The 26950-nt window shown below is 36.1% G+C and overlaps 1 protein-coding gene across 10 annotated transcripts in view; it reads right to left on the bottom strand.

The window, feature by feature from the left end:
- Positions 1-26950, bottom strand: part of LOC150107158 (small G protein signaling modulator 1-like) — a 568327-nt gene that overhangs the window by 407393 nt on the left and 133984 nt on the right. For all 10 annotated transcript variants that reach the window (XM_090391669.1, XM_090391666.1, XM_090391674.1 and 7 more), the window contains one exon: positions 18782-18925. In XM_090391669.1, coding sequence (XP_090247795.1) covers positions 18782-18925 — 144 coding nt within the window. The remainder of the gene's footprint in view (positions 1-18781; positions 18926-26950) is intronic.

The raw sequence follows: 26950 nt of genomic DNA, 5'->3' as shown, positions 1-26950 counted from the left end.
CATTTATGATGCTGGAAGTTTATTTTGCACTTGGTTAGACTATAATAAATTGTGTAATCCTTTATCCAAGTGTATGCAAACAAAGTTTGTGCCTGAAAATATCTTAAGGACTGAGGTAAGGTGGACCAAGCTCTAATCACTCCTTGTCTCAGTATCTCCCATAATGCAAAGCACATCTCCTTGCGGACATGTATATTGCTATGCATTAAGGCAGTGGTGTTCAACCTTTTTTACTACGCAAGCTACTTTTCTATAAAAAGTTATTCGCGATCTACTCTGTTATATATAAGTTATTTGGCGATCTACTCTCTTATATAGATCACGTTCCCCCAACCTGATATCTGATTATGCACAAATAAACAACTAAAAATAAACAACTAAAAAAAATACACAACTAAAAACTTTATTTGTGTATTTTTTAATTATTTTAATACAACAAAAAAAAACAACAAATATATTGGAATAAAATATTTATTTCTCTATTTTGGAAAACCAAAGTTAGAAAAAACAACAGATTGATTACAAACTCACAAGTTACAGGAAATGCAGGTTGATTAAAGAAAAAAAAGTTAATGAAATTTGGCATTGTTTGGACCTCGCAATATTTTCATAGTCAAGTTGATATGAAGAAGTGGCCAATCGTAGACAATCATCCAAATGATCATTTGTAATTTGGTTTCTTAAATGATTTTTTATAATGGTCATATTTGAAAAAGCGGATTCTGACAAGTATGTTGATCCGAAACACGACAGAATTTTTCGCGCAATATCGATTAATATTGGGAATTTTTCATGTGCATACTTCCAAATGACTTCATTGTTTATTGATTTTAAATGTAAACTATTCTGAATGTTTATTATCTCAAGTTCTACTTCAGCTTGGTTTATATCAAACAGCCCACTAATTTTATTTGAAATTTCTGTGATGTTCAAGTTTTCTTGAAATGGATTATCGATAAAAGATACATTCATTTCAGTTTTATTAAAATCTTTAAATATTGAATTTATTTCTTCCTCAACTAATTCTATCTCACAAATAAATTCTTTTAAATCATAGCGAAGCATTGATTTAAAAGAATTTATTTTAAATCATAGCGAAGCATTTCTTGATTTTGTTCAAAAAATTTTAATAAATATGGGAGATGTCTAAATTGTGGTCATTTATATTTTTCTTTAATAAAAGTAAGTATTGTTGGAAAGTTTTTATTGAACTTAACATGTCAATTAAATTTTTATCTCTACCTTGTAACTCTAAATTTAAATTGCTTAATTTTGTACAAAAATCTACTAAAAATGATAAGTGGAACAACCATCTTTTATCACTCAATTGTGGATAAATATCTCCTTTTTCATCAAGAAAATTTTTTATATCTTTAATTAATACAAGAAATCTTTCTAAAAATTGACTTCTGCTCAGCCAGCGAACAGAATTTACAATTTTAAATGTAATATCCAAAACATCTTTTGTGTTTAATCTTTTACTATACAGTACTTGTTGGTGAATAATACATTGGTATTATTAATTAAAAAATCTGGTTATTTGTCATCGTTTTTACATAATGAATGAAGCCTGATTTATTACCTTTCATTGCAGGAGCACCATCAGTAGTAATAGACACAAGTTTAAAAAGCAAAAGTTTGTGTTGTTTCACAAATTTATCAAATGCCAAAAAAAGTCTTCTCCCCTAGTCCTTCCCAATAATGGTATAATTTTCAAAAGTTCTTCTTTACTTGAATAACCTTGAAATACCATGCAAATAAATACCATTAACTGAACAACATCAGTGAAGTCGTTTGATTCATCAAATTGTAATGAAAATGCAACATACTGGTGAATGTCTGACATTAACCTGGCCTGGAAACTTTTCTCCGGCAATTGGAACTCTTCCTTTCGGCAATTTGAAACCTTGTCTGCGGTCTAGAAGTAGTCTCTCTCTAGCAACGTCTCAAACGGAGAAGCTCCATTTTTGGAAACGGGAAACTCCTCTCTCAAGCAACATGGATCTGGGCAGTCTCTCCGACGGCTACTCTGGACCAGGCGGCCTTCTCTCTGAAAGCAATTTTGGAACCGGAACCCCCTTCTGCTTGCTTCAGTCCCTTTTTATTAGGCCTCCTCTGAGACCTCACATGAAGTTTGGCAACCCCCAAAGAATCGCTTTGGGGGTTGCCATTTCCAAGGATATTTTTCCCTTGGAAACTGGTTCCAAGGGAAAAATATCCTACATTGAGTGATTTCAGCTTGAGAATTGCATCTATGTTTGGAAACACATACGTATGTGAATGCACTTTCTTGAAATTTAAGATGAGTCTTTCATCTTAAATTTCAAGTTCAGCACGCCTTTTGTTCTCCTCCGCTTATTTTTAAGTGTAAGTTGCCGGCCATCGGAAAGTTGTTTTAACTCTTTCTGACTGAGTTCGGAGATGTTTACACTTAGAGCCTGCAAGCCTTTCTCATACGTACAAGTTTCAATAACAATCTTTCTAATGCCACCATGTACAACTTCGGTGACAAAAACATTGCCTTTGTTTTTAACACTCTAACATATTCTTATTAAAGCAGTATATACAGTTAGCTTCAAAAGAGTTATTTACAAAAACATCTAATACAAACTATACTGAGACAAACAAAGTATATTTTTTTACAATATTCACATGGGACTTAACCTAAGTAAAAAATCAAATATTAAATATTCCAAAGCACATCGATGTAATATGCTTTGGAATATTTAATATTTAAGCTACAATCAAGTTTTTACACTTTGCTTATAAGTGTATTCACTCGGTTCGCTGTTTGACTTCCACTGATCCAAATTAATTCATTTACCCGGACTTATAAGAAAATTACTGATTTGACAATTTTAACGAAAAATAAATAAACAATAGCAATACACTTTAAGCGAATTAAAAATAATACAAAATAATGATAAATAAAATATTATGTTTTCAGTTTTAATTAAATTTGTAAGTAAGGAGGAATACACAAGAGATCGACCAAAAATCTCGCTCTGCGATTGACGGGTTGAACATCCCTGCATTAAGAGAAGGGCCACTACCCAGACCGGTTACGACCTTTATTGAGGTCTCATCAGTGGGAGGCAGACCAAGAATGGTGATACTCAGGCAGAAGCAATGGAGAGGTTATATTTACCTATACAAGTTGCCAACCGGTGTACCACCTTATTATTAAAATACTCTGGATTTAGAGAAAGATGCTGGAAGTTTATTTTGCACTTGGTTAGACTATAATAAATTTAGTTTAATCCTTTATCTAAGTGTAAGCAAACAAAGTTTGCGCCTGAAAATATCTTCAGGACTAAGGTAAGGTGGTACATCCCTTGGCAACTCGTAGCAAAGGTGGACCAAACTCTCATCACTCCTTGTCTAAGTATCTCCCATAATGCAAAGTGCATCTCCTTGCGGACATGTATACTGCTATGCATTAAGGGTGAATAGGTAAATATGACCTCTCCATTGCTTCTGCCTGAGTATCACCACTCTGGGTCTGCCTCCCACTGATGAGACCTCAATAAAGGTCGAAACCGGTCTGGGTAGTGGCCCTTCCCTTAATGCATAGCAGTATACATGTCTGCAAGGAGATGTGCTTTGCATTATGGGAGATACTGAGACAAGAAGTGATGAGGGCTTGGTCCACCTTTGCTACAAGTTGCCAAGGGATGCACCACCTTACCTCAGTCCTGAAAATATCTTCAGGTAGTGCCAAATCAATGCGTGGTACTCAAACAGGCTTAGTTGGCTTACTAAGGAAGGCTGGAATCAGTTGCCCTGTATTGCACTGCATTATACATCAGGAGGCTCTCTGTGGTAAAATGCTGGAGATAGAGGATGTTATGAAAACTGTAATGAAGTGTGTGAATCTAATTAAGGGCAGAAATCGGCCTTGACACACTGCAAGTGTCTTTCTTTTCTAACAAAAATGGAGGCAGAATATGACGATTTAGTGTTGTAAACAGAAGTACGTTGAAATGGTTTTTTGCTTTGAGAAAGAAAATAAAACAGTTTTTAGAGGAGCACGAGAAGACAAACAAAGAACTAATAATTAAACTATGTGCTCCTCATTTTAACAGCTTACTCGTCTTTCTAGCAGACATCACACACCACATTAATGAACTCAATGTGAAGTTACAGGGACATAACCAAACAATTTCAGATTTAGTAGGACACCTAGATGGGTTCATAAGTCGACTGAAAGTTTTCAAATTCAGCCTAGTCAGAGGAAACTTGGTACATTTTCCTTCCTGCAGGGAGTTGATGGAGGAGAGCCATGACATTGACTTCAAGTTTTCTGTGCCAATGTTAGACCAATTTTTGGAGCAATTCAGTAAGCGATTTTCTGACTTCAGTGACATGAGGCCACAATTGACATTATTTAACAACCCAATGAAATGTGACATTTCAGAGCAGCATGACACCATTCAATTGGAGTTGTGTGACCTTTGAAGTGACCCCGTTTTCTAGTCAAGGGTGGAGATAGGCATTGACTTTTGGAAACTGGTTCCAAGGGAAAAATATCCTACACTGAGTGATTTCAGCTTGAGAATTGCATCTATGTTTGGAAACACATACGTATGTGAATGCACTTTCTCAACTACGAGGGTGGTTAAATCGTCATGGAAAAGCCAACTGACTGATGACCACCTTCAGGATTTGTTACGAATATCGTCATCATCGTTGAAAATCGACTTTGATGAATTTGTTGCCGCATGTCCACAGTGTTCTCATTAAGTTTTGTTACATGTAAAAAACCAGAAATATGTAATTAAATTTAATTTAACAACTTATATTTAAATCAATCAAGTATTTTATATTGTTCTCCAGTAGTAAAATGATTTAACAAATATAGTAATTCAATACATGTAACTATTGCCTTGAAAAAATGCAGTTTATTTTTATTTAAGTTCTGTCTAAAAGTGTGTGGCCCGTGACGCTACCACTCCTCATATATTGGCCCTTTATAGAATGAAGTTGCCCACGCCTGATGTACATCATGCTTTGAACATATAGCAGGACATCATGTTGGAGGTTTAGTGGAATAATAACAGCACTAAGAAAGGATTAAAACCTATTTTAATTCTTCCAATATTTTGTCTCCATCACCGAGATATCTTCAGGAAGCACACAAACTAACACTTGTAACACACACACGCACAAAGGCAATGCAATACTAAATTAATCAGTAGATATAACCGTAAAGTCCTATCTAAGTGGGCTATTCTCTATGGGCACATGTAGGAGGATATAATGAGTCATTTATCAAGAAAGCCTTTAACAGTAAAATTTAGGCCCCAAGAGACTAGATCTTCTGAAGAGATAACTTGGATTCCACCTACATATATGAAACAAATTTCTGAACATACTTCTTAAGGTCTAAGACCTCTTAATATTGCAGTATCCTTTCATCCTGTAAGGAAGATTTCTACTTTCCTTCCTTCATCAAGAGACAAGCTTTCTTAGTCTTCCAGGTGCTACCAGATTCTTTGCTCCTGTAGTTTGTCTTACTTTGGAAAGTCTGGAAGATCTCCAGCTATCTGATGTGAGACACACATGAACACATCATATATGCAGCATCATGAACCTGATCAGTCTAACCTGAAGAGCATGCCATCTCAATTAAATATGGAGTTCTATGAAAGAAAATTAAACATTTATATAAAATTAGATTCCTTACAGAGTAGTTATTATTATTATTCAGGCCTCCATGGAGTCAAAAGACTCATCGTGGGAGGTCCTTCCTACGAAACACAAAGTCTATCATACCACTCCTTAAACTCATGACCATTTTTGCTCTCACCACTCTATCACGCAATGCATTCCATGGTTAAACCACCTTCCATTCAAAGAAACCAGTCCTCACCCTCTTGCTCACAGCTTCCTTTTGCAACTTCCAGGGATGGTCCTTTCTCATTCGTCCTTCCTGCTATTTCACCAAGCAAAAGAACTCCCCAGTGTCAACCCTCTCAAGAGTTTAAAAGTCTCAATCATACCTTCTTTCTACCAAACTCTGCAGTCCACATTCCGTCAGCCATCCCTCATAACTAACATTGTACAGTCCTTAAACCATCTTTGTTATCTGCCTTTGTACCCTTTCCACAGTGAATTTATCCCCTTCAAATCCTGGGGACAAAATTTGAGAATAATCGTCTAAGTGTGGTCTGATCAAGGTCTTATACAATGGAATGATAACTCTTATCTCTGCAGGTCAGCATCCTTCTCAGTATTGCAGCAATCCTCTGGGTTACCTTCACCACATTTGCAATATGTTCCCTGAATTTCAGATTTCTATCAATCATCACCTTCAGATCTCTTGTCTCCCCTACTTCCTCCACTACAGCTCCTCCAAGAGAGTATGCAGCCTTCCATCGATGTATCCTAAACTTCAAGACTTTACATTTTGCTGCATTAAACATCCCCATTCATTTGCCCACTTGTCTATTTTATTCAAATCCTCTTGCACATTGCACTATTACTAATAACCCTTCCCAGCTTCACATCATCTGCAAATGACTGAATATCCCCCCCTGCAATCCATTCACAATGTCATTGATATAAAGGTTAAATAATAGAGGTCCTAGTACTGAGCCCTGTGGGACCCCACTTGTAACCTTCTACCCCCTTGATATTGCCCCACCATACACAAATCTCTGATATACCTATCAGACAGCCAATCCTGAATCCAGCTGATTAACTCCACATCTAATCTCATGTGCTGCAAATTAAATATCAGCTTATCATGTGGATCCCTGTCAAATGCCTTTGTAAAATGGCAGAATATGCCTTTCCCTCATCAACCACTGTTATCACTTTGTTATAAAAGGCAATCATATTACCAAAACATGATCCCACACTCCTTATCAAATCTATGCTGACTCTCACAGATAACATTACCCTCATCTGCCCAATGCTGTATATGATCCCTTACTAATTTCTCTGAAATCTTAACTACTGATGAAATAGAAACTGGTCTATAGTTCGACACTTCTGGTCTGCTACCACCCTTATGCAATGGTACTATTTTATCCTCCTTCTGCTCCTTAGGCACCTTGCCCATTGTCAGAATTTCATTGAAAAGCCTGGTCAACAGAACTGTCAGTTCTTTAGCACATTCTCTCAAAACCCATGGTGAAATACCATCCAGTCCCACAGCTATACTGACTTTGAGAGTACTCAGTATTTGGAACACACTCTCCTCTTGCACCTCTAAACTGCCCTATCCCTCTAGTATTAAAACTTTCTTCTCCAGGATGAAATACTCCAATGAAGTGCTTATTGAACAACTCCACTATATCCTCTGGATCAGTCACTCTAATCCCATTTTTAATCCACAATGTCATTCTTCCACAATCATTTCTCCTCCTACTGGCCACACAGCTAAAAAATTCCCTAGGATTTTCTTTGGAACTTAGTGCCAATCTCTTCTCATATTCCAGTTTCGCCTTCCTCACCATAGTAGTCATTCTCCTAGCCTGAGTCTTATATTCTTCATGCATCTGCTCTCCACTCCTATCCTTATATCTCTTCCATAACCTCTTTTTCACCTGCAGTTCCTGTTTGATATTGTTTATCATCCACTTGACACTGAATTGTGTCCTCTCTTCACTCGTGGAATACAGTTTACTATTGCTGCTAACAAATGTTCCTTCACAATTTCCCAAGCACTAATGATATCCTGGCCTTCTTCCAAATCTTCCAAAGTCAAAACCACATGGTCACTCTCTCCAACTGAGGGGAGAGAGATGTCATCTCAGTTATTATCAGCTATTCTGATGCTATGACCAATTCCAAAACTCTTGAACCTCTTGTTCCTTCTATTACATGTTGCCTAAGACATTTATCCCTCAAGAATTCTAGAAATTCCATTCCCTTATTGCTACATGCATCTTCCTCTCCCCAATTTATACTGCTGTAGTTAAAATCTCCCATAATCATCATTCTTCTTGCACTTGCCAAGCTCCTGCTCCCCACCCTCTGTGCTCTTTGGCTTGTAGCAACACCCCCACTAAATATCCTGTCTTGCCCACCTCTAACTCACACCATATGCTTTCAAAACCATTAGTGTCACTGCCTTCCAAATCATTCACTCTTAGAGGAAATAAGCCATCAATTATCATAAGCAGTACTCCACCACCGCATTTTCCCTTCCTATCCCGCCGAAAAATGCTGTACCCTGCTACTTCTATTCCTGTAATTATATCATCTTCGGTCAACCACGTCTCAGAGATCCCAATAATCTTTGGCCAGGCTGATGCTATCAGTGCCACCAATTCATCTCCTTTATTTCAGATACTCCTGGCATTGGTATAAAGCATAAAAATTTGACTGCTTCTATACCTATTATTATCCCCTCCAGACTCCACTGGACTCGGTGTTACCTGATGTTGTCCCCTTCTCCCAAGCACCCATTCCCACAAGAGGCCACTCCTGCTACCATCCACCATGGGAATTCTAGTTTCCCTGCATTGACACACACCGACTCATTCAGAAAACAGCAATCTCTCCAGATGCCTACGTCCTTCCTCATTCAAAAGAAAGCGGTCTCTCGAATACCATTCCTTTCTGTCCTCAAATGTCCTACAAGCATCCACATATTCCAATCCCCCTCTTCTGACACATTCTGGCTATTATGCTATTCATTATTACTGCTCTTCTGCTCAGCTTGTCATTATCATACCTGGGCAACACACAAATCTTTCCTCTTTGTGTTTTCTTTTGCACAACCTCAAGCATGAATCTCAGATCTCTCACCAACCGATTTACACTGCCTCTCAAATCATTTGTGCCCACTAACAATCATCTCATCCACCCTTTCACCCTGCTTAACTGCCATAGCCACACTTTCTATCATTCCTCCAGGCAAACACTCTTCTGGCATCCTATCTTGCACACCACCTAGCTAAACAAGGAAAACTGTGAGGCCTTTCTACAACAACCAAACTTAAACAGATCTGATAGCCTTTGGTTATCCCTTTTATTACTATTATTATTACACCCTCCACAGAGTCAGCAGACTCATCATGGGAAGTTCATTCAACTGACAACATATTTATCATACAGAATCTTAAAATCCTTAACACTCCTTGTATTAACAACATATTCTGGAAATGCTTTCCATTCACTGACAGTTCTCATCAATGTAAAAATTCTACTCCTCAAACTCCTCTTCATCACAAAATTCCATGGATGACGTCTGGTTCTTCCCCTCTCACCTTCAACTCTTTTCATAATCCCCTCTGGATTAAATGGATAAAATCCTCTCACCAACTTATCTCTATCATATCACCTCTTTTTCTCTTATCCACTGAATTCTGCAATCTACATTTCTTCATCATCTCTCCATAGCCAGCATTCCAATGTTTCCACATCACACTGAAAACAGGTGACCAAATCTGAGCACAACCACTTCCTTACCCTACATGTTAGAACATTTCTTATCCTAGCAATACCATGATGTGCAGACTTTGCAACACTTGTCTACTGCCAACCATCACTCCCAAATCTCGTATATCATCCACTTGCATTTATAGCACCATCAATATAGTTCAAAGTTTTATATTTCTGCACTCCTAAATGCAACACTTTGTGCTTATTAATATTAAAGTTACAACCCGCACTCATTTGTCCAAGTGAAAAGTCTACTCAAATCTTCCTTGAGGAGAATTAACATTAGCAGTGCTACTTTTTTTTTTTTTCCAACAAGGAATTTAAAGCTCTACAGGAAATGAGGAATAATAAAGAATTAGTTATCACCAAAGCAGATAAGGGAAATGCAACTGTAGTACTTAACCAAAAGAACTACAAAGGTAAGCTTAATGCTCTTCTATTAGATTGGGCTACTTACCTCCCCATTGAATACAATCCCACCAATTCACAAATCAGAAAACTTCACAGGCTCCTTAAGAAAGTCACTTCTTGGCTTGTAGAAGTTACCAACACATTAAAGCCGTTTAACTCTATACCCCCCCCCCTCCCCCGTATTTACGGACTCCCAAAAATAAATAACGAAAATGTGCCATTACGTCCCATAGTGGATGGCATTGATTCCCCCACATACAAATTAGCTAAACATTTGGCCAAAGAGCTCACACACTATACTGGCAACACACCATCACACATAAAAACTAAAAACCTCAGCCCACTTCAAAGCCAGCATAGAAAATCTTACACTCCAACAGACTGACATAATGGTCAGCTTTGACGTCTCCTCCTTATTTACAAATGTCCCACTCAAGGAAACTTTAGAGCTAATCCAAGCTAAATTTTCTCACGATATCTCAGTCGTATTTCAGTTCACAATGAACTCAGGCTATTTCGTTTGGCAGGGAAAATTCTACAAACAAATAGAGGGGACAGCCATGGGTTCACCACTCTCCCCACCCTTGGCCAATTTCTTTATGGAGATCTTTGAAGAAAAAGCCTTAGCATCTGCCCCACAAAAACCAACCATATGGCTTCGCTATGTTGATGATGTGTTTGCTATTTGGCCACGTGGCTCTAAAACACTCCTCTCCTTCCTTACACACTTAAACAACCAACACTCCAGAATCAAGTTCACCCTGGAAAAAGAGGAAAAACAACAGCCTCCCTTTCCTAGACACACTAGTCACCTGCCAGCCTGATGGAACCTTGGTTTTCTCAGTTTATAGAAAACCCACCCATACAGGCAGATACATTCACCAACAATCCCCCCCCCCCTCACAACAATATGGAGTGGTGAAAACACTATACAACAGGGCTAAACTAATCTGTTCTAACGACATGGCCCTAAGCACTGAACTAAATCACATCCTCAACACTTTCTCAGCCAATGGCTACCCCCCTTCCCAAAAATATTAAAACCTAGAAACCACAGCTCCCCCCCCCCCACAACAAAGATCACCATTCCCTACATCCGAGGCAGCTCGGAAAAAATTACCAAAATTTTAAAAAAACATGACCTCACCTCCTGTTACTGGCCTTACAGAAAATTGGCATCCCTTATCCGCTCCACTAAAGACCAACCACTTCCCCTAGACCTACCTGGTGTTTACCAGGTCCCTTGCAGTTGTAAACTGTCTTACTTTGGCCAAACAGGCAGGACAGCGAATATCAGAATTTCTGAACACAAGGACTACATCCGGGTCCACAAGTACAGCCATTCTGGTCTTGCAGACCATGCTCTGGATACCACAGAATATGGTGGAAGAAAGCTACAGTAATACATCGTAGCAAATACAAATTCGAAAGACTATTTATGGAATCAGCCTCAGCCCTAAGAAACTCTCCAAACCGCAACAAATTTGGTTGTATGTGACTACCCCAAATTTGGGAGGCATACATCAGCAGACCTTCAGCCCAACAGCCAAGAACACCTACTTCGCCCACTAGAGGGCACCATCAGGACTTCTAGGAGAACGATAGCTTCATATCTTCATTCTCAGTTACTGTGTTGTAGTGCCTGCGTGCACGTGCCTTTTTTGTAAGTTCCTTTTGAAAATGGCAACGTGACGTTGCCGAAATATCGGAAATATTTATTAAAGTATAATTTAATTTATATTCGGATCTACGTTGTTCAATTTCCTAAGTGATTTAAAAATGCATAACCAACGTATAAGCCTGTCTACGAGAAGCAGTGCTACTTATTTCACGAGTTTGTATCATCAGCAAGCAATTGAAAATCCCCAGTCAGTTTGCATGATATATCATTTACAAACAGGTTAAACAGCAGGGGGCCACAGAACCCTGGAGCACGTCACTGGTTATCCTTTTTTGAGACACTGCTCCATCATACACAACTTGCATCTAACTAATTTACCAACTATTCTCATACTCTGCAGTTTGCACACCAACTTATCATGCGGTAATCTATCAAATGCTTTTTGCAAATTCCAAGAATATCACTGTCTATGATTTTCCGTTATCTATCACACTCGGTACCTAATCATAAATTAAAGATGCCAAAAAATTATATTCTTAGTTTAATCCTTTATCCAAGTGTAAACAAACAAAGTTTGCATGTGAAGTAATGTCACGATTAGGAAACTCATATATAGAGGCTAATGACTTCACATCACTTACTTAGATAAAACAAGATCTACCCTTTAAAAATCCATATTGACCATCATATAGAATGCTATATCCATCGACCGAGTCCTGTATTCTAATCCTAACCAATCTCTCCAAAACCTTGAACTACAACTGTATTTATATAAACTGGTCTATAATTGGAAACTTCTGTCTTCAAGCCATGTTTGTGGACTGGTACTATTTTGCCTTCTTTCCACTCCTTAGGAACCCTACCCACTGCAAGACTTTCATTTAATAACCAGGTCAAGGTCATAGCCAACTGTGGTGCACATTCCTTAAGAATATATGGTGATCTGTCATCCGTTCTCACAGCCTTATTCACATCTAACCCAACCAACATCTCATACATCTCTGTTTCTTTCACTTCCAATTCTCCAAATACTTGCCTCCCTTCTGTATATTGTACTGCAATTTTTACACCAGTATGATATACAATGATTAAGTGCTTGTTCAATAATTCCATTATATCCTTTGCAAATGTTATTCTGCTGCTATGACTCAGAGTTAACCTGCCATAATTATTCTTCCTCTTGCTTGCCATATAATGGAAAAATACCCTTGAATTAACCTTGGCCCAACTAGTCACTCTACGCTCATAATGTACCCTTTCTTTCTTTACCATGCTTGTCACCTTAATAGTCAGTACTTTATACTTATCATGAATCTGATCACCACCAACTGTCTTGTCCACCTCCATAGCCTTCTCCACTCAGCTTGCTTGATTTCACTGTTCATCCAATTCAAGCCTACTCTATTTACTCGTTTAACCCTTGGTGTGTTGTACATTGCTTGTGTCAGGTATCGCCTTATGAAATTCTATGCACTGTCAACATGCTTTCTGCACAGCTCATCTACTCTACATATTGATGTGAATTGACTATAGAGCTTCCCATAATCACCTGCCTTATACTTCCACATATAACCATTTTCAGCAATAACTTTTCTTGTTTTCACCACTTCCCAAACAAGTACCTCATGATCACTTTCACCAGCCAGTGGCAGTGCTAATACCTTATTAACAACCACATCCTGTGAAATTATCACCAAATTTGTTGCTTCAGTCACATGCTGTTTAACATCTCTCTTAAAAATTTAACAAATTCACTCCCATTGTTCCCGTATCTCCTCCTTCCATTGTATATTCCTGTAATTAAAGTCTCCCATCAGGATCACTTTCTATTTAAATGCCGAACCAATCTGCCTAAACATTTCACAGTCAGTATTAACATACTAGCCTGATATGTCAGAAATACTAGCCAGTTAATTTCAACTTCACACTACACAGATTCAAAATCTGTACTATCAACTTCCACACTATGTGGACACAATTTCTCTGCAATCATTAACAGCACTTCTCCTCTTTTTCCTTCCTATCATTCTAGAAGATTATATAATTTTCCATTTCTATTCCCAACATCACATCCTTCTCAGACAAACAACTTTTACTTATACGTATTATCTTTGGGTATACTAACTCAATCAATGCAACAAACTCAGCTCTCTTATTTCAAATACTCCTTATATTTGTGTACAAACAAAACAATCTCTTTATCTTTGAGGCCATTCTATCTGCACCAATATTCTCCATTTTAGTTGCTATACCAGACTTCTCTCTTTGGCCTGACCACTCCCGTTTCCCTGATCCTGATTTCTATTACTACCTGTCACATCCTCACCTTTATGTATTGCATCATTTTGTGCTGCTGCAACCACATCTTCAACCAAGTATCCACCTTCCTCCTGTCATATAATCCATTTAGATGTGCTATCCTGCTTCACAAGTAGATTCTGATCGTTTGCTACATTAACTTCTTGATTCTCTGCCTTCTCAGAAAGCAGCCTCTCTAAATGCCCAACACCAAACCCATTCAAATGCAATTTATCAACTTTAAACCATTCCAACTTTCCTTTGAATTCACTCTATAGATTTACAGACTGAACTCCCTTTGCCTCACACAACTTGGCCATTTTACTATTCATTATCTCTGTTCTATATTAAAATTATAGCAAAAAATTGCAAAACAGAAAAAAATCCAACCAAACAACAAAACTCATTGTTGTTTTGGTTGGATTTATGACCACAGCTCACCTAAGTTTTCTGCAGTGCATCATTCATGGTACCTCCTGTGAGAACTGTGGAACATGTTGTAAGGTTGGATTCTGATACTGCATGCCCAATGACTATCAGATCTGAGAGCTCCTTTATATTACAGATTTAAAAACTGAATCCCTTTGCCTCATCCAACTCGACCATCTTACCATTCATTATCTCTGCTCTCCTTCTCAATTCACTATTGTCATATCCGGGCAACACATTAATGACTTTTCCAATAACACTATTATCCTTTACCTGCCACAACAGCTTCCTCAAGTCGCTACGAACATTCTTTTTTTCACCAAGTCATTTGAGGCCACAACTACCACTAATTTTCATGCAATGGATCAGTTGTTTCATTATTTGTTTCATTGATCCACCAGGAAAGCATGTTTTGCACACTTTATTAGTCATCACACCTCTAATGATGATCAAGTTCCTATACATATATGATATTATGATGTTTAATTATCATTAGATGCTTATTATCATCTTCCAGATGTTTCAGTTTACTTTTCATTTTCACTAACTCTTGCCTAAGCTTTTCTACTAGTGGCGTAGCTGGGGAGGGGGGGGGGGACAGTCCACCCCAGGCAGCAATTTTTTCATGGTTTTCGAGTGAGACACAACTTTATTTTTCGATGATTCTTTTATTTATGTTAACTTAGTAATTTTTATTATTTAATTAATAATTAGTTTTTAACAGCTATACTTACAACTAAAATAAATAAAATATAAATATAACAAAACCATTACATTTCCCTATCATACTATAATTCAAATTCTTAAATAAAAACAATAAAACGCATGGCATGCCAATGGAGAACTATTCAGGATGAGTTTAAAGAAATTTTGGGAGAAAAAGTAAGAAGTAAAGTTATTGAGCAAGTAAAGAAGTAAAGTATTTTTCTATGATATTCAACAGCACTCCTGATATTTCTCATAAGGATCAAACAAGCCAAGTTTTACAATACGTTATGATGATGGAAATAAAGTGAAGTCTGTGGAATCATTTGTTGATTTCAATGAAACAAAAGATAAAACCGCCGAGAATATTTCAACTATGATTTTGCAAAAAATTAGAAAACGATGGAATTGATATTCAGAATTGTAGAGAACAAGATTATGATAATGCTGCTGTGATGGCTGGTCAACATACTGCCATTCAGAGATGCATCAAGGAGATTAATGGAAAAGCAGAATTTGTCGTATGTACAAATCACTTGCTGAATTTGGCAGGTGTACATGCATGCAGCTTCTGTTGCTGTGAATTCTGTTATTGTTCTCATTTTTTTCTTCCTCAACCCATCGCTTGGATATTCTGAATTCAATCACTGGTCAAAGTGTTAGGCATGTAGTAGAAACTCGATGGAGTGCACAGGGAAATGCTGAGTGTTGTAAAAAAAAATTACTCAAAAATCTTAAGTGCTGTAGAATATTTAACTGGCGAAGAAGAAAATAAAGTTACCAGGTCAGAAGCTAGCGTGCTGCTTGTTGCATTAGAATAGTTTTCCTTCCTGCTTGGCCTGTGGGAAACCGTCGTTCTATAAATTAAGAGCACATAAGTCGACTTCCAAACCAAAGGATTGAATATACAACAATATGACATAAACCTCAAAGCTTTAAAAGTTTTAAACTAAAAAAAAAGGATGAATTAGTTAAGAATTCAGTAGCTTACACCAAAGAAATTTGTGATGATCTGGGGATAGTCGTGGATTGTCAGTGTAGAAAGAAGAAACTGATGGCAGGTGAAGAATCAGGAGATGCTGAATTGTCATACGAAACTAAGTTGAGAAGAGAAATGTTTTTTTTCACTGGACAGAGTGATCCAAGAAATCACCATGTCATTTCAACAGCTTCATGTTCTTGCTGAAAAATATGTCTTAATTACTCCATCGAATCTTTTGAATGATAAATACGAATATCAACTAAATCATGATCATGATGACATTAATAAGGAAGAGTTCCTCTTTGAGAGAAAAATACTTCAGTTTTATTTGTTTGCTGCTACGCAAGACGAAACAGAGACATGGAAGAACGGTCCCCCTTGAACTTCTGCAGTATATTCTAAAATACAGTCTCGAGAACTCGGTTCCAAATATTGTAATACTACTCCGAATTTTCCTCACAATTGCTGTAAGTGTTGCTAGTCATAAGAGGAATTTTTCCAAATTAAAATTGATTAAGAATTACCTAAGATCTACAATGAGTACCTTGCGTTTAAGAAATCTTGCCATACTGTCTATAGAACAGCAACTGAGTGATGAAAGAGACTTCGACAATGTCATTTTAAGTTTTATTTAAAAATAAACATAGTTTTTCAATTTATTTCCCTATACATCGTCTTGACTTTTAGTAGTATTTTTGGTTATTGAGAGGGGCAGAAAACTCAGGGACTGTCCCAGGCAGCAAAAGCTCTGGCTATGGCAGTGGCCCTGATTCTTGTTCCCATTTCTAATAGCTCTAATCTATCAACACACTTTGCACACAAATCTTAATCCACAAATCTTTCACATTTTTTGGTGTATACATGAAGCAATTTTCACAATGCATCCACTGGGAAAAATCCAATACAGAACTCGATCTTCATGCTGAAGCTTTCCATGCTGCTGACATGCACTACTTTACTGATGCCATTTTCTGAAGCAGAAAGAACTCTTGTAAATTTCGATTATTATGTTATTTATTATTTAATTTTTTTTAATTGGAAATTTGCTGACTATCTTTTGTCTTACTTAAGCTGTAGATGAACTTTTTTTTAAATTATTCTTTTAATGTATTTTATCTTGTGCTCTATTGTCATTATCGTACTGAAGATGCCTATGATATTTAGGCAAAAAGTTTACAGAAAATAAATTTATTTCAAATAAGTTTCGGATTTTGTATTTAATTTTTTCAAAGACTGTGGTTCCTGTGAGGACACAGTGAAAGTGATCACTTCCATATATGTTAGCAAAACCCCACAACTTAATCTAACCTAACCCTTCATCAACAAAGTCTCACTGATGTCTATAACGTTTGGCAAAGCTGAATTATTAACATCTGACTTCCAAGAAGTCAGAGAGTCATCACAGATTAACTAATTGAATTAGCTAATGCTAAAAACTCCTCTTCCTTATTCCAGATGTTTCTGGCATTAAAATTGATAAACTTCAGTACTCACACCTATCCCAACCTGAAAAGCTAGATTCTTCCAATATCTTTTTTGTAATAGATTTCACTGTTTGATATCTTCCAATATCATTCATTCATTCTCCCAATAAATCACTTCAAGGATGCTCGTAGTTACACTTTCCCCTACATCCTTCATAAAAACTTAAGTTTCCCTGACTCTGCACTTCTGAACTCTCATTGAATAATAATTTCTTAAGACAACTAATATCAAATCTATTCACATGTGAATCATTAGTCTTCATAAATCCTTTCATAAAATGAACTCGCTCCACAAACTGCACAACCATTCCTCCTGCAAAACTATGCATTGATTCATTTGCACTATGGCCTATCTTCTCAACTCATATTTATCATACCATGAAACACACTCATAATTTATACTCTCTCTTATTTGCTTGTTCCAGCAACACTTTCATATCTTCTTGCATATTGCAGTTATCACCTGCTAGATCATATTTACCAGCCCAAATAATCACATATTTCACACTATTTCTCTCTCTGCATCCTAATGGCATCACTGGTATCCATAAACTTTTCCCAATGGAAACATGATTTTATCACACCTTCTCAAGTACTCCTCTTCTTATCAGGAGTCTTCGTATAAAACTCTCATCTTACTTTTGCACTTTCATACTCTATTATTTTTCTTCCCTTGCCTTTCCTTCTTTCACTTTTCTGCCATACCACTTAGCTAACATTTCTTCAACAATTCTATCTGATTCTGTCTTGACCTGTGAATTCCTCCATTTAAATGCACAGTCTCCCCCCCCCCTCCATCATCTGGTCATTCTCCTCATCGTCCACCATTTCATTCATGCTATCACTCATACCACATTCACCTTCTTTACCACTTCACTTAAAACAATAATCTTACTGACTTTCCCATTTGCCCTTTCCTACCTTTTGTCATTCAACTCTCCACTGTCACATTTTGCTCTCCCCACACTTCAAGCACTCACTTTCAGAACAATTCATACACATGCATTCACAGGTCTTAATCTTCTACCACAAATCTTTCACTCCAGTGAATGCATTTGACATATATATTACAGGGAACAAAATCCTTAATGTTGAATTTGCTTGTTATTATTTTGCATGAGTGCCATACCAAACAATACATATAATATAATAAGTACTTTGTTCACCCCTTCATTTAACTACACAAGCAAACTTAGAAAACAATCAAGCAAACACTCATAAAAACATAATTAAAAAATGAAGTCAATATAATCAGCTTTTCAGACAACACTTATCTTTCATCTCTCATATCACTGTTTCTATCAATACACATTCTACAGCACTTATCAGGGTACTTCTCCAAGCAGTTCAGGTTATTACTACTTTATTTCAAGCAAAGAAATGAAACTTGAAAATAATTTCTTTTACAGAAAAAGTTTGAACAATCCAATTTTTGAAATGAATAAAAATACTTACAGGTTGGACAAGAACATTATTCTTCCCATACAATAATGTAGACTTTGAATTTTGGTGTAATGATTCTACATAATCTCTAGCCACCAATGGTAAAATTCTGAAGTTTTCTTCCGAACTTCCAGATATTCGAACATCCCTTTTGTACTACAAAAATATAAATACTTAACATTAGTAATAAAATGGCATTTTTATCTTCATAACTATAATACTGAATTCTTATGCTCTTAGCAATCAGACTATACAATTCTACTTAAAAAGAAAATGCTACAAGTCATTCTTTTCAGCCCTCCCTAAATTCACTCACCATCAATGGATTCCCTACTCATTCCTACAATGCACTTCCTTCATTGACAGTTATCCCGAAACATGATTTTTTTTTTTTTTAAATTAAATTAACATTCCATCAATCCAGGTTCTGTCTCTAAGCAATCTCTCTAATACCTTCATCACTACACTTGAGATACACATCGACTTCTAGTTTTATACTACTGACATGGATTCTCCCTTAAGCAGAGGCGCTTTCCACTCTTCTGGGATTGCTCCTGTTGCCCAACTTCTGTTGAACTAAGGCTGTAGGATTGGATGGGATATGACCATGTATACTACAGGAATGTGCAAAAGAGCTAGCAGTCCCAGTGACTTGGACACTGCCACCTTTTTTGCACATTCCTGTCCCATACATGGCAATATCCTATCCAGTCCCCCAGCATTATTAACATCAAGGTTGCTTGATGTTAATAATGCATGCTAAACACTTCCCATTCTTGAACTGTCAGTCTTTTTTTTTTCCTCTTTTCTACTGATATTCAACACCACTCTTAACCTCCCTACATGAATTACAATAATGAAATAACATTTTCACTATATCTTCAGCAGATGGACTCATGTTCCATTTCCAGCAACTAAAGTCTTACATATTTGCCCTTTCTTCTTTCTTTTCATATGTCAGTTTCTCTTTCCTTACTATACTCATCATCTTCCTAGCCCAACTTATATTCCTCAAGTTACTGAGGTGTACCCTGTTCTTTATATCTCCTCCATAGCATCCTCTTTCTCAAAAGTCCCTGCATTATTTCATGATTCATCCATTTTCTTCCTACTTTATTTATCCTCAGAACCTTAGGAATACAATATGACATTGCCATAAGTAATTGATTCTAGACCAAGTCCCAGATACTGCTGATCTGATTTCTCTCCCTTGATTAAGCCACTGCACATCATAAATTTTTTCCTTAATTAATCATAGTTTCCTGCACAGTAATTCTGGTACAAGCTTCTGTGAAGCTCGTACCTACCTAGCCATTCCCTCAAGGTTATATCAAAACCATATAACCTTCTTCCCAACTAGTAGCATCATGGTGACATCTTCTATTATCACTATATGAGAGGATATTAGAAATCAAACACTTGAGACCCAAATGTTTCTTCAATTACATGTTGCATAAGATAGCTGTTCCTAAGTAGCTCAAGGAATTCTCCTTACTCACACATGATTTTACCAACTTTCAATCAATGCTGCCATAGTTACAGTCATCAATTATTATCACCCCTCCTGTTGCTCACCAGTCTCATCTGTCTGAATACTTCTGAATCATCTTCCTTTGCATTCCAAGTTCAACAGCAACATCCCACTAAATATCTAAATTTTGTGCTAACCTGAACCTCATGCCAAATGGCTTCAAAGCTATTATCATTACAGCTTTCTTCATGTTCCACATTGAGAGAACACAACTCTTCTGAAATCATCAGTAATAACCTCACCTCCTTTTTAAAATCTTCTATCTTTTTTTAAAGGATGCTATAAACATCACATTCTACTGTGAGCATATCATCCTCCATTAAGTAAGTTTCACTAACACCAATGATTTATGGACTGACTAATTGTATCAAGGCCACAAACTTTGCACCATTAGTCCAAATACTCCATGCAATGGATTATAAGAACAGTAGCTTTGCCCTTTCCTTCCTGCAATTCCTTACCCCATCACTTAAGTCTTTTGACCCTGCTGCTATCATTGCTCTCATCTCACTGCTCTCCTTGCATTTCCATCTTGTCTTCCTTTGTCCAATACCTCACTCCAATTATTTTACACTCACAGTCCCAATCCTAGTTTTCATTTCCCTGAATGGCTACATCCTCTTCTCCTCTCATCAACAATTTACCAACTTCACACTACCACTCTTACTGAAATGCAGAATGTAGCATACAGCTCTTGCATATCTTCAAATTTATCTCATACATCTACAAACTCAAGTCCTCTCTTCTTGCACATTTTGGCTACCATGCCATCTGGAATCACTACTGTTCAATTCAGCTCTCTACTATCATACCTTGGCAATACACTCACAATTTTCCAATTTAAGTCCTTTAATAACCATGGCAATACACTCACAATTCTCCAATTGTCCCTTAATAACCATGACAATATACTCACAATTCTCCAATTTAAGTCCCTCAATAACCTCACTAACACATTCATAGCATCAAGTCCAACCTTAATAGTATCCAATACCACCTCCAGTACCAAACCTCTCTTCCCCACCCAGTCAAATTCATTTGTTGTCTCTATTGCTCCCCTAATGCCACCAACCACTCTGAGCTCTTTAATTTCCTCTCCTTAAAAACTGATTTTCTCCAGTCCCACTTCCCTAACAGCAAAATCAGCCTCCCAAGAGACGACATCACCAACACTACACCAACTAGCTTTCCTCCTCGAATCAAATTTGAGTCTGCCTGCTACAGATCTAACAGGCAGAGATGCTGAAATATTTACCATCACCAACGACCTCAACAGGGGTGAATATTCCAGGTGTGCTAGGTGCACGGTGCTCATCCACGAATTATCAGTATCACAGATATTAAATTTTTGCATTTATTCCCGTTAAAGACTCCCCCAATTATTTGCAGACTTCACGCGATTCCTAAAATTGAACACAATATTCTAATGCTTCATTGTCCTCTTCACGAGGGTAATAAAGCATTAGTGCTTCATGAAGAGGGCACTTTTCGACGCGTAAACATTGCTTCATGTTCGCGTTAATAGCTCGGGTGTGCTTTCAAAATGCATACACCTTTCAGCCTTTCAAAAAGATGTAAAGAGGGCGCAGCGGGTCAAATTCTTAGCGTTTTAGTATTTTTAAACCACTGAGAAGGCGAGACTGGGTGAGCTAACATTCTGAGCTCACCCAGCACCGGCTGTGATTGGTTATTGTGTCAACCAATCCAAGTGAATGTTGTCACCTTGTCATGAGTTGAGCACTTTCTGCATCTGATGGCTGTATTACAAACAGCTGTTACACATTTTCTGGAACTGAAAATTTGAAAGTGGATGTTAGGAGATAAATGCTAATTGTTTTTTCTTTTGCTTGTGCAGTATAGCATCTGTTGAAGTTGCAAAGTTTTTTAACGGTATAGAGACATTTTTTTTCTAATCTTCGGAAACAACAGACAGTAAAAAAATATCTATTTCTGAATAAAAATGAATATTCAATGTATTATAAGAAGTTGTTGATCTACAACAAAATACCAGTGTAAAAATATTCATAATTTTAAATTATGACTGTTTTTTAATTGTTTATATTAGTACATTATTAGTTTTGGTTTCATAATACGAATTGTCGGCACTTGCAATGTACACGTTATTGATGGTATTTTGTCAAAATGAAATGTGAAGCATTTAAAAAAATGTATGTACTTACTGGATTTGGGTAGTTGTGTTACTTTTAGAAATTTTATTGTGGTTTAAAATTATTAAGTGCTGTGTTTTGCAAAGACATTCTCGTAACGCTAACGGAGACGACACGTCAGCCATTATACATAACATTTCTTGCTTGCCACTTTCATTGAGTGTGCATGCTTGCCGAGGAGTTTGATGGGTGATTGACAGCTGACAGAGAGAGTGTTCAGAGTATCGAGATAACAAAAACAACAAAGGGGCATTTGGTATGGAAGTAACAGAGGAAAAACAAAAGAGAGCTAATTAGTTTAAGAACGCAGGCCGGCAAACTTTTGTTGTTAGGAAATTAAGTTTTTATGTGACAGTCAGGGACATATTAATAGAAGATTATGAAAAAGGAATTGTAGAACTGCGAGCCTTTAAAGTGCAGGAGTTAGGACTGTAAATAAGTATTGGTAAATAAAAGAAAATATTGCAATTGACGTTCTATAGCAGACCAGCACAACTTGATTATCTTTGAGGGCCAAACCCAACTTGGACCACCTGACCAAGGGCCAAATCACTCTGGACCTAGAATCTTAGACTTGTCCACTGCAGATAAACTTAAGTAAATTTGTTAGTAGTTCTACAGTAAATACTAATTAATATGCATATTTACATTTTTTTAGAGAGTTACAATTAAAATTATAATCAAAATTATTTACAAACAGATATAGCTGCAAAATTTCTCAATAAAAACCACTTAAACATAAACACAAAGTTTACTAATAATTTCACTGAGAATATCACACTTATTCTCAGTGAAATATCAGTGACTGAATGTCACATTGTGATATTCAGAATGTCACAATGTGACACATTGCATTTCTTTGTTGCCACTATTTTATCAAAGTTTGGTATCATGTTTGAAGTGGCCGTTCTTAATATGCAGAGTCTTAATAAAAATTTAATTCAAAGCTGGAAAAAATCGTCTAATTTCATATTCCCTCATATAATTAAATAATTCAATCAGGCAGACGGGCCAAAATGAATAGCATTGCGGGCTACATGCGGCTTGCGGCCCATATGTTGTGTAGGCCTGTTTGAGGAAACGGCGATTGAAAATTTCATCTGTTTTAAGAACACCGGATCTATCTGAAAGGAGATGGAATTTAGCAACTTAGATAAAGCAGTAGAAGAAGATTTTTTTGCAGGTACAAAAATTAACAAAAATTGAACTGCATGAGGTAAGAATACCTGTACTTCGGTGAATTCAGAATATCTTATTTAAGAGTCAGGAGGAATAATGTGTGCTACATAAGGGTGATGAGAAAGGATTCTATGGAAAAAGAAGAAGAGAATCTTATATCTTCGAAAAAAGGCCTTAACAAAGAAACTGACTATGAATATTTGTTATTGTGTAAACAAGGTGTTTAGTCTAGTAGACGCGATTAAGTATATGTTAAACAAACCAGTAATAGAATGAGTCAGAGAATGGGTGATCTCTAAAGTATAAGTTTATTTTAAAAGGCCTTGGATCCAGTTAATTTTGTAGTTAGTTGTGCAATTTTATTTGAAGTGTATATATTGTTTTTGTTTTATTGAACGTGTATATTTTGTATTTGGTCTTGAGTCCGTGATTTTTCGGATTCTTAAAGAAACAGTTAAAAGTCATTGCACCAATCAGAATTGAACCCTTGTGCATATAAATAAAAACACTCGGAAATAGAAATAATCATCATAGAGAAAATCTCATAACAAATCAGGATATAACAAGAGGAATTTAGAACACAGGCCAGCAAATATTTAGATTCAGAGAAACTTGAGTTTTTTATGTGACAGTCGAAAGAAAATTAATAGTACATTCCGAAAAAGGAATCGTGGAACTATTAAGTTTCAAAGTGGAATAAGTATTGATAAATAAAAGGGAAATATTGCTATAGGGCGTTTTAAAAGGAATAATGGAGGAAACACTAATTGGAAGATTAATAGGAGATTCCGAAAAGGAAATCGTAGAACTGCAAGTTTTTTTTAATTGGAAGAGTTAAGACTGTCAATAAGCATTTAGCAAATAAAAAAACAATTTGCTATTTATGTTCTAAAGGAATGTTCGAGAAAACTCTGATTAGGAAGTTTCATCTGTATTAAGGACGCCGGATCTAACTATTATTTCTACTAAAAAGAGACAGAATTGAGTCAGAAAGATTTAATGTGTGCTACATGAGTCATAAAAAAAGGATCCTGTGAAAATGAAGAATAAAGTCATATGTCTTCGGAGAAGGGCCTTCACAGAGAGAGAAACTGACTATGAACATTTTGTCATTGTGCAAAAAAAGTGTTTAGTCTAGTCTTAAGTTAAGTTTATTTTTAAAAGGCCTTGGATCCAATTAATTTGAAGTTAGTTACGTAATATTTGTTTGAAGTGCATATATATTGTTTTTGTTATATTAAATGTATTTATTTTGTATTTTGGTCTTGAGTCAGTGATTTATTTGGATTCTGAAAGGAATAGTAAAAAAGAGGTCATTGCACAAATGGAGTGAACCTTTTGTGCATATAATAATATATAGGTACATTCGGAATTAAAAAAATAATTGTTAGAAACAGAGATCATCTCCATGGTAGCATTAATATTATGATAATAACTATGAATATCCTCTATATAAAAATCCACTAATTATTAACAATGGCGCAGTCAACAACAGGATTGGTTATGACTTAACTTATTTTTAGAATCCAGAAAGTAAATCTTGACTCAAGTAAAATGGCTACAGGAGATAGCAATTCTAGTAGTGAAGTTTCTTCAGTTAAAGATGAGAAATTTTTTAGGTTAATTAATCCAACTTTAGTAATACCTTCTTTCTCAGGCGATAGTAATGAAAGCATAGAAACATTTTTTAAATATGCAGAAAAAATTAGAGATTTAGGAAAATGGTCAGATTTTCATTTGTTGATTATACTTCGTAATAAATTGTTGTGCAAAGACAAAACATTCTTAAACACATCTCCTTTACTAAGAGACACTGACAGTTATGCAACATTTAAAGGTTTGCTAATATCAGAATTTTGAAGTGTAAGAGAATTAGGGCCTAACATTTGGAAAATTCATCAGTGCATTCAAGGTAATAGGTAGTATGTTTCGGAATACTATCATAGACTTTGGAGCATTGCTCATAAATTCAATGTTTCACCTGAAGAGAAATCCTCTTTAGAATGGTTGCTTTTTAATCAATTTAGGCATGGCCTCAGAGATAATTTGAAAAAAACAGCATACAAGAAAAAGGTTAAAAATCTTGAACAGCGTTTTGAAATTGTTAAGGAAAGGGAAGAGAGACTTAGAGATATAATTCATTCCTCAAACAATAAACAGGTGAACTTTTCTCAGTATAATGAAACTCATTCTCCAAACACAGTGGCTACAGATAAAGTGAGAAAAGGAAAGTTTCATAAATTATAAGGTGCTAATAAAAAGAAACAGTCTAAGGAGACCTAATGTGAATTTCACTGAAAATGTTCCAGAATCTATTTCGAAGATACAAATACATGATTTAGAAAAATTTGATGAACTGAAAACATTTCTTATTGAAGAAATAGAAAGACAACAGAGACCAGTAGGAAAAGGACAGGAACTTCTATTTAAGATGATATCTGATTTAACAAGGTACAATAATCCTAAAGATAATCAATCTTTATCTTGTAAATCTAATGGTATTGACAGGAATAAAGCATCTCATAGGAGATATGTTCCAAAACGCTTTAAATGCAATAAACTGGGTCATTTTGCTAACGACTGTTATGTTAGAGATAAATCTTGTTTTCAACATAAGAAATCAGAAAATAAAGAAAAATCTGGAAATAGTTATTATTCCAATATCATACTGGTAAGGACAGAAATGTCAAACTACTCACTAGACATGGGTAAAGCTAAAGACAGCTCCAACCCTAAAAGAGAGTTTAATGTAGCATTAGCTCCTTATGCTAATGGATGTAATCCTTTGACAGTTCTACAAGGATTTATTGAAGATGTGCCTTGTGAAATCTTACTTGACACAGGTGCACGTATTACACTCATTTCTTATAGTTTGTTTAACAGAATTAAATCTCTAATTCCAAATGACATTTCAATTTTGAGTTATTCAATTAAATTAAAGGGAATATTTGAATCAGAAATTTCTGCTGATAAACAAATCAATGTTTTTATCTCAATTCCTTATTTTCCATTGAAAGTTTGTCATCCATTAATAGTTCTTCCAGAATCATCTAATCCAAATGTACAAGTAATATTTGGAATTGATTTTCTGAAATGTCATTGTTTTGCACGTAATTTTGTTGATAATACAGTGTCCTTCTGTGGACTAGAATACTGTTTGGACAGGAAATCAGGTGACAAAGGAAAATTAGAGCAGTCTCCTGAAGTTTTTCAAGACACTAATTATAATCATCAAGTGTTTAATATTGAGACTTGAAAGAATAAGGAACCTAGTTCACAAATTTAGGGAAAAAAAAAAAAAAA

Source organism: Typopeltis vanoorti, chromosome 4, assembly GCF_054136105.1.
Source record: "Typopeltis vanoorti isolate ZY-2024b chromosome 4, IOZ_Tvanoo_1.0, whole genome shotgun sequence".
In the NCBI taxonomy this organism is placed as follows: domain Eukaryota; kingdom Metazoa; phylum Arthropoda; class Arachnida; order Uropygi; family Thelyphonidae; genus Typopeltis; species Typopeltis vanoorti.
The sequence above is the reverse complement of the archived record's forward strand: the minus strand, read 5'-3'. Positions and strand labels throughout refer to the sequence as shown.